The sequence below is a fragment of the Sciurus vulgaris genome (assembly GCF_902686455.1).
Source record: "Sciurus vulgaris genome assembly, chromosome: 3".
NCBI lineage: Eukaryota > Metazoa > Chordata > Mammalia > Rodentia > Sciuridae > Sciurus > Sciurus vulgaris.
The window spans coordinates 42,062,604-42,075,620 of record NC_136463.1 but is presented as its reverse complement, the minus strand read 5'-3'; the positions used below and the strand labels follow the sequence as shown (position 1 = coordinate 42,075,620).

At 45.3% G+C, this 13,017-nt stretch overlaps 1 protein-coding gene across 10 annotated transcripts in view; it reads right to left on the bottom strand.

Moving 5' to 3' along the window:
* Positions 1-13,017, bottom strand: part of MPRIP (myosin phosphatase Rho interacting protein) — a 135,803-nt gene that overhangs the window by 91,447 nt on the left and 31,339 nt on the right. For 9 of the 10 annotated variants that reach the window (XM_079133761.1, XM_079133762.1, XM_079133759.1 and 6 more), the window contains exons 2-3: positions 10,345-10,422; positions 8,329-8,394 (exon numbers count right to left, since the gene is read on the bottom strand). In XM_079133761.1, coding sequence (XP_078989887.1) covers positions 8,329-8,394; positions 10,345-10,422 — 144 coding nt within the window. Of the gene's footprint in view, positions 1-8,328; positions 8,395-10,344; positions 10,423-13,017 lie in introns of those variants that run through there. The other variant, XM_079133763.1, reaches the window with a different exon arrangement.

Here is a 13,017-nt window from a genome sequence, read left to right as displayed (position 1 = left end):
AGGTTTATTTTGGCTCATGTTTCTGAAGATTCAAATATAAAACTGGGAAGCCCCATCACCCTGGACCTTTGGTGAGGGCAGCACATTGTGGTGGGAACATACACCAGGGCAAGTGGTCATATCTCCAGTCAGAAAGCAGACAGAGACACACTAATACATTATGAGTGCTCACCCTCAAAGATCTAAATACTAAGGTCCCACCTCTTCAAGATCCACAGCACCTCCCACAGGGCCACTCAGGGAACCAGATCCTTACATATGAAACTTTGGGGGACACTCATCCAAACCACAGTAGCACACAACTTTCAAATGCCCCTGCACAGGTCCTTGTATGGAGAGTCAGTTGCTTCCCTTCCACAGCCTCCACTCCCCAAAAGGGCAGCTCATAGACTGCTGCCCAGGGTCCTGGCTACTCTCCCCACATCTGTGGTTCAGTTCCAGGGACAGTCTCAATTATACTCCCCTCACCTGCTGCACTTCCTCACCTATAACAAGGAAGGTCTGGGTCAGGCCATGCACAGCTAGAAACCCCCTGGTTTTTGCCCCCAAGAATCTACTCTGTTCTCTGTCCAGGACCCCACAATCAACCATGCAGATTCTGTCCTCTACTCTCTATGTGGGAAATGCCACAAGGGCCAGTATGAAGAGTTGTCAATAAGGAGAAAGAGCTACTGGGACACAGAACTCTGTCACTGTCCCACACACAGTCTCTCAAGCTGTGTCCCAAAAGATTCTCCCCCAACGTCCCAGCTCAAGTTAAAAAAAGGGGCAGAGAAGGGGAGCAGCTTAAAGCTCAGGCCCATTTCCAGAAGATAATCATTCTAGCAATGTCCCACAGAAACACATGGAGAATGTTCCTGCAGCTACATGCTCCCTTCTAACAGGTGATGTGGCACATCACAGAGTTTTGAGGAAAACCGTGTGGAACTTGTCAACAAATAGACTTCAGGGGCACCTCTAATTTCACATCTTAAGACAACAGTTAGTGAGGGTTTCCAATACCACATGGGTTCATCTGTCCCCTTATTTGTAGTTTTTGTTTTCATGGTCAACTGGGTAGTAAAACTGGCCCAAATTTCTTTTGCTTCATGATTTCACAGATAACAAGATTACCTGTCACCACAGATCTTAGCAACTTCAAGATACATTTTCCTTTTTAAGTCTTGAACTTTCACCTTTTCATATATAGGCAGCATTCTCTGGCTTCTCTTTGGGGCCATTATTAAGTAAAGTAAGGGTCACTTGAGCACAAGCACTACAATACTGTGACAGTGGATTTGATTATCAAGATGGCTGCTGAGATGTTTTAAGCAACATTTGTATCAATTTTACAACAGTATGCTATGATTTTTCTATTTATTATTATTAATTCCTTATTATTCCTAATTTATAAATTAAACTTCATCATAGGATGAATATATAGGAAAACACATGGTATGCACAGGGTTCAGTACTATCGGTAGTTTCAGGCATCCATTGGGGTTTTATAGCATTCCTTGAGGTTGGAGGAGACTAGTATAAGCCCCACTGAGTCTTGGTCTCAGTGAAATGCACATAATATCTGTTGACCAATGAGGACCACATTAGTGAGTGTGCATAAAGAGACAACCCAGGAGCCAAGGCAGGCATACTGCTCCTCCCAAAACTCCACAATGAGCAGGAAGGCAGCCAAACACCACCTCTTTCCTCCCAGAAGACTTCTCTGCCTCCCCCAACCACCTACTACCTTTCATAGTATCTGCACCATGCTTCTGCTACAGTCCACGGTGAGTCCGTAGGCCTGAGTTCAGGAGAAGGACCTTCTTATGGCTGTGTATCCTTCCGCCACTGGTCTTTGTTATGACCCCAAAGTCACAGTGACCAAAGAATCAGACACAGTCGATGGGCCCCAATGCCAGGGGAAGAGGCAGGCTATTTGCCTGTTCAGGCAGTCTGCCTAGAAAAGCTCTAAACTGGAGGCAATGAAGTCAGAGCTCAAAGCAGTGCTCTCAAATAAGAATGTTCCCTGAAGATCACGTTGAATGGTAAGTCAAAGATGGGCTCAGAGCTGCACCCTGAAGACACTCTAATGTAGGGCAAAGATGGCTTTGGGAGAAATCAGGCTACAGAGATCAACTGCAAAGTATGGAGTGACAAACTCAAATGCCAGTTCCTAAAGACCAAGTGGTGATACTCTCCTCCTAGGAACCCTGGGTACTGCTCAGGCTTTTATACAATAGCAGTAACAGAAATGCTTCCAGAACGAGGTGGGAAAAGATCCTAAGGTCACAGGAATTTTTTAGATTCTCTTACAAGCAGCAAACTTTAAAGCAGCCAGAGTCTTGCCTGTCAGCACAGATCCACTGAGGATCTTGCAGACCAGCCCTATCACTAAACACAGGAACACAGGTGTTCTCAATTTAACTTCTCTGGCTGGACCTTCACATTCTATGAGATTGACAAACCCACAGGCTGTCCCTGAGAAAACATGTATCCTAAAAGGGAAAGTGTTTCCCTATAATATCTAGGAAAGTGGGCTGAGCTGATGCCCTCAGTATGGCCCCAACAATGTCCTGCAGCTCTTGTCCATCTTGACTCTGTCCAGGGTTCTCGAGGCTAAGGAGAGAAGCTTCAGTCCTCAGCATCAGCTGTCACAGCCATGTCTCCCACTCACATACCCCGTGGCCTCCATGTGGAAGAGGTCATGGGGCAGAGGCAGATGAGATTCAAGGGCAATAAACCTACCACAGATAAAAAATAAAGGAGATCCTGATAGGCTACAACATGAATGAGCTTTGAGGACATTGTGCTAAGTGAAATAAGAGATACAAAAAGATAAATATTGTATGATTCCACTCAGACAGGGTGAGCATCCCTCATCTGAAAATCTGAAATCAAAACTCCAAACTCTGAAGCTTTTTAAGCCCTGAAATGGTATCAAAAGTGGAAAGTTCCACATCTGACCTTATGTGGCAAGACACAGTCAAAATGCAAGTATGCTAAAAATATTGTACAAAATTATCTTCAGAATACGTGTTTAAGGTATATATGAAACATGTGAATTTCACGTTTAGACTTGCGTCCCATTCCTAAGATCACTCAATATGAATGGACAAATATTGGAGTATCTGGGAAATTCTGAAATCCCAAACAATTCTTGTCTGGAGCATTTCTGATAAGGGATACACAATCTGTATGAGGCTTCTAGAAGAGTCAAATTCAGAGACAGAAAGTATAGTGGTAGGCCAGGCACAGTGGTGCACACCAGGCACAGTGGAGCATGACTGCAACTGCTTGGGAGTTTGAGGCAGGAGGATTGTTAAGTTTGAGGCCAATTTCAGGAACTTAATGAAATCCTGTCTCAAAATAAAAAGGGATGAGGATGTGGCTCAGTGGTACAGCATCCCTGGGGTCCATCCCTAGTGAAAGAAAGAGGGCAGGGGGAATGGTGGTTGCGACAGCAGGGGTGGAGGGGAGAAGTCAGTGTTTAATGGCAACAACTTCAGTTTGAGAGGATGAAAGAGTTCTGGAGTCAGATGGTGGAGATGGCTGCACAAGAGTGTGAGTGTACTGAATGCCACCAAATTGCACACTAAAACATGATTAAGATAGTTAAATTTTATGTTGTATATAATTTATCATGATTTAAAAAAAAAAAAAAAAAAAAAAGACAAAACATTAGATTATCATTTTGCCTCAATTCCAGGAAGGCAACAGGCCCACCATGGAGTCCTAAAGCCTCTGGGCTGATCACACTAGCTCCTTAGCTTCACACCAGTCCCTAAGATACCCAGAATAGTGGCGGAACCTGGTAGTCATGTATAGACTTCTCAGGGAGAAAACAAGCAGCAATTCCGGTTTATATGTCCTGCAGCTCTTGTCCATCTTGACTCTGCCCGGGGTTCTCGAGGCTAAGGAGAGAAGCTTCAGTCCTCAGCACCAGCTGTCACAGCCCTGCTTCCCACTCACATACCCCATGGAGTAGAGCAGCAATGCCGGTTTATAGATCCTACACCTCATCCACTCCTGAAAAGCTGGGGGCCCAGCCAGATCTCTCAGGCTGCTACTTGTCTGTGAGGCTGCCCTGAGCCCACCTCACCTCAGCTGCATTTGGGACGTTTCCTTTCCTTTTTTGGGAAATACGCCTCTTCTCCACACCCATCAGCTACAGGGCATGTGGGTGTACAGACAAAGAGATTTCCCAAAAAAGGAATAGATTCCTAAATGGGAGTCCCATCTTGGAACTGCCCAGAAAGCCAGAGGTCAGCCCCTGGAGCTGGATGGGCCCACAGGCCCCCACTTCAGGAGAAGCCCCCAAGCAGAAAGGGATTCCCAAAGCAGAATCAGAGTGGGACTGCTGCCCTCTTCCTGCACACCACAACACCAGACACACGACCTGCCTTTCTCAGACCTAACCCTACAAGGCTGAAATAACCTTTCCCCTCAACACTCTGCAGAGCTCTGTGGAAGGTGTTCCTCCTTCCTGAGAAGTGACCTGTAAGGGTCACCACATCCATAATCTTGCTCTAAGGACCACCCTTTGTCCCACTTTCTCTCTTTTCCTGACTGCCCCTACCCACTTTCTAAGTCAGGAGCTGAAATTCTGCAGCAATGCATCACAAAGTTGGTGAGCTCAACTTCATAACTATTTACTAGGTCTGATCCACCCAAGACCCATGCCAGACAATGCAGAGAGATACCAAAAATTATCAGGGATCCAACAAGGGGAAAAATGTCACAGTCTATTTAGTAAGATAATATTTAAGCAAATGAAAACAAACAGTAATATTGTATAAAAATCAAATAATTTATAACAGATTGTGTCTAAGTGTTAAGTGTAAAATGCTATAGATCAGTTATATATAGTGCAGTGTATCAGTTAGCAGGATGGCCACCAGCAAGAGCTAGACCTGAGCCTAGTAGGAACAGTAGGACCCAATGTGGCCACACGCTGCTCAGAGCTGCTGCTTTTGGAGACAAACACCCAGATGGGGTCACTTTATAGACATGAGTGACCTGGCATGCTATAGAAAGCACCATGTACATCATGTACATGACTTGCTAGGTAAGAAACGCAAAAGCAGTCCTGCTAGCCCTGGATGGCCTGGTGTATAGGAAGCCCCACATAAACCCTCCAGACCAGGAGCAGGTCTACCCCTACTCTATGACTACTACTTGCCACATGCCCAGCTGGTCAACCCCACCCTATTACCTCTCACTTGAGAAAATTGAAAGTCTTGTGCTACTGAAGAACAGAGTTGACAGCAAACTAAATTTGCATTTTAATTTTTAAAATAATTTTTTTTTTTTAAATAAGCTAAAATTTAAATAAACACTGACTAAATCACTCAAGTTTCTCAGCCTGGGTGCTGTTGACATTTTGGGCCAATCCTTCTTTGGTCTGTCCTATGTATCACAGGCCTGTTGTAGCATCCAAGGCCTCTATCCCATAGACACCAGTAGCATCCCTGCTCCAGTTGTGATAATCAAAGATGACTCTGGACCATTGCCATGCAGACCTGAGGCGCAGTGACTGCTGAGGACCACTGCTCTTCTAGGTATTCACAGAGAAGTTCTGCCCACATGGGCTTGCCTACTTCTACTCCCTCAGAACTCTACTAGCCAGTTGTGAGGTGGGAGTCTCTGCCAAGGGAAGGCTCCTGGATTTTAAACTGCTTGTCCTGGGAAGCGACCATGAAGGACAAATACTGACGTAGCCATCAAGCATGTGAGAGGTCTCTCCATATTCTACAAGAGGAAACCCCATGCTTCCTTCTGCCTGGCCTCCACCGGGACTGCTTCTTCCTACCTGGTTTCCACCCCAACTGCCTCTTCCCAGTTAGCCTCCACCTGGACTATTTCTTCCTACTGAACTTCCACCCCAACTGTCTCTTCCTGCCTGGTCTCTACCCACCTTTCCTGGACTCTACTCTGACTGCCTCCTCCTACTTGGCCTCTACCCCATGACCCCCTTGCAACTTCCTGATCAAACAGGGAAAATCCTTAAATTCTTAGAGGTATTTTGACACAACTGCCACTGTCCTTTTTCACTCATAGAAATGATGCCACTTTACCCCCAGAGTATGTGTACCACCCACAGTCTGCAGAACAATATTAACTGATTACCTGTCAATCACCTGCTCCAAGGTCATCTGACAGAAAGCAGCCCATACACAAAAACTTTCAGCTCTGATCATCCCCCAATACCCTCTCTTCCAAGTCTCCTGGGGCTCCTTTGTTTCCCCACACCTCTGGCACTGGGCCACCTTGGCCCTGGCACCAAATGAAATACTCCCCAGGCTGAAGCCAGGTTGCTGGGAGACCAGTGTGGGGCCGTGAGGTGTCAGCACTCCTGGCTCGATGGTCTCAATTATTGAGAAGCAGCTCTGGAATACAGCATGTGCTTGGCATTGGTGCCAATTCAGAGGTAGCCCACAACCACTTTCTTTGTGCTTGTGCAACAGAGCCAAAGGGAACAGTGGACTGTGCTGGACTTCAGTTGGATCCAAAGAAAGATTTCCTATCACAATTATCAGTTACCAAGGAAAGTCCAGGGAGTTCTGTTTCAGGCAGGTCCGTGGCCCAAGCCCAGCTTAAATGTAATCCAGTGAGCTCTTAAGGTTCACTTTACACTAGTAGACAGCTACAGGACTTCAGAATGGGACAGCCAGTAACAGGAAGGACAAGGTAAACCTCAAAGCTTGTGGGAGCCAAGCCCCCACCCATATATGCTTGCCCATATAAAGATCAGGTCAGGAGGACACTAAGGGTGGAGTAGCGTCTGCCCTGCAGGCCTGCCTCCTGCCTTAAGGACAGCAGTCACCATGAGCATCATCTTCTTGTTCCTACCCCTAGCAGCACCTATCTTGCCTCCACCTAGCAGCATTCACCTCTAATCTGCTCACTTCCAATTATTCTGGACTACAGATGATCTGGGCAAAAATCTTCTGCTCACCAGAAAAAAAGAGGAGAAAATTTCTTTTAGGAAGCAACTAATGAGGTAACAGTCAATACAGATATGCAATTGGGATAATAGGTATGGATGTCATGCCTATTCATGGTTCCAGGAATAAAAGTACAGAAAGTACCACAAAGTTTAGGACACACGTGCAAACAGACACACTTCTGGCCTTTGCACGTTAGCTCTAATGACCACCCCAAAATCCCAGTGTCCCAATGCTCTGAAAGGTCCTTAGAACACACAGTCATTTCTACTCACACTCCAGAATTCTCTCACCACTGCAGCAAAGCAATGACATGGGACAGGTAGGTCAACCTATTTGACATACATAGCATGACTAGATTTTCTAGCATGGTCCCAATTTTTTAAAGACTGCCCAAATGCACATGTAGATACACACACACTCATCATTCTCACCCACTCAAAAGGAACCAGGAAAGGTGGTCAAAACATCCTTCTTTAACCTTTTGTAAGTGCAGTCATAATTTAAACAGGGGAGAGAAATCTCCTTTAGAGAAAAAGGCAGGGGCTGACATGGTGGAAAAACAAAAGCCAGAACATTCCACTTGGTTGGGTTGGGTGTTTGGTCTCTGGAGCAAGAACAGCAAACATTCGTCCAGCGCAGGAAATAGTTGGAAAACCAGGTGGGTGGCAGAGCAGGAAGAGCCCATATGCCTCTGGATTAGTGACCAGAAGAACAATCACTCAGGACCAGGAGGCGTCTATTGTCAGATAAAAATATCCACTAAAGATCGAATGGGATAAGCAAAACAAATTACAGTCAGAAACTTAGAGGCAGTCCTGGGATGACAGCACATGAACCCATGTGTCCCCTGCCCACTCCTACAGGTCCACAGTCTGTGAAAGCCCTTGCTGAGACCCAGGACTTTGCCCTCACTTTCCCCAATGCCAACTCCAAACTCCTATCGGCCTTGAATAAGAATGACTTCCCCTCTCACTACTTCCTCACCCTCAACCACTGAAAACATCTCAAATCTGGGGTCTAGGGTTTCAGAGTCATCTCCAAATGGGTTCCACAAGTCCTTCAAAACAGCCCAAACAGCTGAGCATGGTGGTTCATGCCTGTGATCCCAAGGGCTCAGGAGGTTGAGGCAGAAGGATCACAAGGTCAAGTCAGCCTCAGCAACTCAGTGAGGCCCTAAGCAACTTAGTAAGACCCTGTCTCAAAATAAGATATAAAAAGGGCTAAGGATGTGGTTTGTTGGTTAAGTGCCCCTGGGTACAATCCCCTGTGCCAAAAATAAAAAAGCCCAAACAGAAGCTGGAGAAGGACTGCTGCACTCACACATGATGTCACCAATGATGCCACAACAAAGGGGCCTGGTAAGGCTGGGGAGGGGGAGTAGGCAGGCAAGAAGGACACTCACCATCTCATCCAGGGCGTAGCGCAAGAGGCCATGCTCATAAAGGATGAAGAACCGTCGCTGCCATTTCTGCAATGGAGCACAGAGTCTGTAGTTAGGGAAGTCCTGGCCCTGGGTCTCAGCTGGCTGAGTCCTATGTCTAACAAAACTATGTCTAAGGAATGCTGGTTCCGTGGCTTCAATTTCTGAGACAGACAGCAGAAAGAGACCCAAGGCATAACCACAGTGATTCATTAGCCAGGCTGGGTCCCAGAGAGGAGTCCCAAATCATATGAATGACTTGTGATTCCACACAAGTAATATTGGGATTTAACAAGAAGGTTTTAAAATCATGGGAGCAAGTCATGTGTGGTCACCTTTCTATATTCCTTACAGCAGCTGGCACAGAGCTATCACCTGATGTGTGCTGATATTTTTTGCATGAATGATCAGACACAATCTGGAATAACCAAAGGATGCAAAGGCACTGATTTACTACTTCTGAAAAAAATCCAGGAAACTGCTAGAAAAGGGCTTGTTCAGATGATCCACTGGGAGACAGAAAAAAGACAGCTAAACTCCAGACAGTGGTGGAAAGAGCTAACTAAAATCAAAAGGGAAAAAGAGTAAAACAGTGCAAACAACCCTCACCCAGGGTGTGGCCAACTGCAAAGGGCACCTCCCTCTCATTTTTCACACAAAGGTCAGGTCACCAGGGTTGCCAAGAGTAATGGAATGCCACTAAGAGCTGGAACGAAAAGGACTAGATAGGCACCTTCTTTCTGTGTGGAGAAGGGCTTTGTCTACTACCTGAGGCTCTTGGCCTAAATCATGATTGACAGACATAGCTCCTAAACCTCAAGATCATCAGGAGGGTCCAGGACCTATTCTCAACCTTTCAAAAAACCCAACCATATTCAGATCTTTACTGGCAATAAAGCCACAGAACTTAACTACAATATTCTGTCTCTTTGCTTTGGATGAGAATTATATCATTTAAAATAATAACAATGATTTCTCCCTTCAGAAGCTGGAAATGGCAATTCTGTACAACCTTAATAGAAACCAGAAAAGGGACCTGGGAACTGCAATCTAGACTTGTCACTACTGAGCCCTTCTACCTGGGTGGTAGGAACAGGGATGTGAAGGGTCTTGCAAAGAGGATCTAAAGGGGGTGATTCCAGGTTGAGTGTCCAAGGGAGACTGCCTGGACATGTTTTCAGAAAACATTTTTGAGGTTATATGTTTGTCTTTAAAATCAAAACCCACTCCAGAAGGAAGCCCAAAGACACAATACAATGTCTCTGGGGCAAGAATATGCAATCCCAGGGCCCTGGCCCAGACGGAGAAAGGGTGAGCAGCAGAGATCCAAAGGAAGGGGAAGGAGAGCTCTGGAATGCAAGGGACATGAAGCAGGAAGAGCTGGAGCAGTTTGCACTCAGAAGAGAGCTCATAAAAAATGGAAGGACAGTGTTTTACCTAAAGATCATCTAAAAGAGCTTCCTGGAAGAGAACAAACCACCAGGCAGGACAATGCTGGTTTAATCCCCTGCACTCCAGCAGGGATCCAACCTGGCTGGGGTGCCCAGGAGAGAGGAGCAATGTGATGTTTAAGAAGGGGAGTACTCTGGCCCTCACCCTTTCACTAATGTTCCTGCACTGGGCCCCTGGGTCCCAGGGAGCTGCAGGAGGCATTCTTGGCACCAAAGGAATTGGGAACTACATCAGGATAAAGTACAGGTGCTCAACTACTCTTTTGCCTTTTCCAGTTAACTGTGGAGAATCAAGAGTCAAGTTGACCCACAAAACAGATGGCACCCATATGAGAGCATCTTGTTTTGAAGGGAAGACTGCAAAAACTATGTATAACTGAGACTTTCTGTGAGCCCTGTGAGTTCACCAAATGGGGGTTCCCAGTTGACCCTGCCATCCCAGGATATCATTCTTGTCTTACTCTCCCATTCTGCCAATGTACCCTCTGATGGCCTCCACTCTCTATCTGGTTCCTGCCACCCTGAGAATTCACTCTGGTGTCCTTACCCGAGACCGGTGCACTGGGTTGTCAAAGTCTGTTCCATCTGGAGCCAGGAGCAGCCAGCCACCATAAATGGGTTTTGCCTAGAAGAGAAAAAGGAGGACAGGTCATCAGAAGCTTGAACCATAGCAAGAAAGACCAGGTCAAGTTGACAAACACAAAGTCGCCCCAAACACAAAGTCAGTTGAACATGCCTTCCCCTCCCAAGCTACAGACTGACACACTGGAGTAAGAAGTTAGGGGATTCTATAACATCCAGGGCAGAGTGGAGAAAGCAGAATCTGGTAGGAGTCTGAAAACACTGAAAGTACAGGAACTTGGAAGACATAAGCTACATCCCTCAAGTTCTTGAGCAACACATTAAGATCAGGGGGAAGAAATGGCATTTTATTCAATAAGAATGTGAGTGCCAGCATGGAGCAGCCAACAGAAATATGTCAACAACACAGCCTGAAGTCCTCATACTGATGATGCAAAGCAGGGCCTGGGAGAAACACTGCATTAGTGATCAAGGATCAAAGTCTACACCATCCAAGGAGCCACTAGCCTCTGGTTGTAGCCAGAGGACAAAAACCCTCTGAGCTTCAAGCCTTTCATTTGAAAGGTGGGGATTTTGACAGTTCTATCTATACCTCACAAGTTCATGGGAGGACTGATAAGATACTAAAAGTAAAATCCAACATTCAAAGGTAAATGGTGCAGCCACTTTGGAACACAGCCTAGCAGTTCCTCAAAAGGATAAATGAAGTTACCATGAGCTCCAGCAATTCCACTCCTAGTATATGCACCCAAGAAAACTGAAAACAGGTGCTGAAATAAAAACCTGTACCCAAATGTTCCTCACAGCATTATTCACAATCACCAAAAGGTGGTTAACTTCAATGTATGTCCACCCACAGATAAATGGATAATGAAGATATGGTCTAGCCATACAATGGAACATTACACAGCCCTTCAAGGAAAAAAAGCAGTACTGATGCATGCTATAACATGCAAGAACCTCAGGTGAAAAAGTATTAACTGAAAGAAGCCAGACACAAAGGCCAACCATACTGCAGAATTCCACTTACACAAAATATCCAGAATAGGTAAAGCAACAGAAGAGAAATATTAGTGGTTCCCAGGGGTAGGGGAGGGGATGGGTTTCTTTTGGTGGTAATAAAAATATTTGAAAAAAATGTTTAACATCCCTAGTAATTAAGAGAAATGCAAATCAAAACTACCCTAAGATTTCATCTCACTCCAATTACAATGGCTATTATCAAGAACACAAGCAACAACAGGTGTTGGCGAGGATGTGGGGAAAAAGGTACACTCATATATTGCTGGTGGGACTGCAAATTGGTACAGCGACTCTGGAAAGCAGTATGGAGATTCCTTAGAAAATTTGGAATGGAACCACCATTTGACTCAGCTATCCCACTCCTCGGCCTATATCCAAAGGACTTAAAATCAGCATACTACAGTGATGCAGCCACATCAATGTTTAAGCAGCTCAATTCACAATAGCTAGATTTTGGAACCAGCCCAGATGCCCTTCAATAGATGAATGGATAAAGAAACTGTGGTATATATACACAATGGAATATTACTCAACCATAAAGAAGAATTTATGGCATTTGCAGATAAACGGATGGAGTTGGAGAATATCATGCTAAATTGAGATAAGCCAATCCCAAAAAACGAAAGGCCAAATGTTTTCTCTGATAAGTGGATGCTGATACATACAGCAGGGGGCAGGGATGGGAGGAAATGGGGGGTGGTAAGGGAAGAATGGAGGAACTTTGGACTGTGTAGAGGGAAATAAGAAAAGGGGAAGGGGAGGGGCAGGGGGAAGGAAAGACAGTGAAATGAGACAAACAAAGATCATTACCCTATGTACATGATTGATTACACGAATGGTGTGACTCTACACCGTGTACAACCAGAGAAATGAAAAGTTGTACTCCATTTGTATAAAATGAATCAAAATGCATTCTGCTGTCATGTATAACTAAATAGAACAAACAATTAAAAAATTTTGGGAATTAAACAGTGGCGTTAGATGCACAACACTGTGAATATGCTAAAACTCAATGAATTGTACATTTTAAAAGGGTGAACTTTGTGGTATGTAAATTATATCTCAATACAAACTGCATAAGAAAAACCACGCTAAGCATGGTGTCTGGCCTATAAATTCTCAATAAATGTTAGACACTATTATATTTTTACTGTGCAAAGAGTACCCCACTCCCAAGATCCTGGCAGTGGGAGTTCAATTCAGGTTATGACAGCAAAGACAAACACTCTGGTCCCATCCCTCTCCCTCTTCAGCCACACCCAGCTGGCAAGAAGGGGCTGGAAAAGGCATAGCCAAGCCATGTACCCATTACCCTTTGGACGGCAGAGAACACAAAGGAAAACCAGACCCCCTGACTGCTGTTTACATAACAATCTCTGGATAAGCCTTGGGGGTTCTCTTAATAAGCCTCTTATAAACACTCTCCAAATTGGGAGGTCCTGCCACACCACCTTATTTCACTGTGGAATCTAATATGTGACCTGGAAAGGACAGGTCACGTAGCCCACCGATTTTTCCTACCAGCAGAGTACATAAGGGGACTATGGGTCCGAGGTGGAGCCAGGCTGCAGGAAGAAGGAGATACACTCATTTTGAAGAAATCAGAGAGGATGCT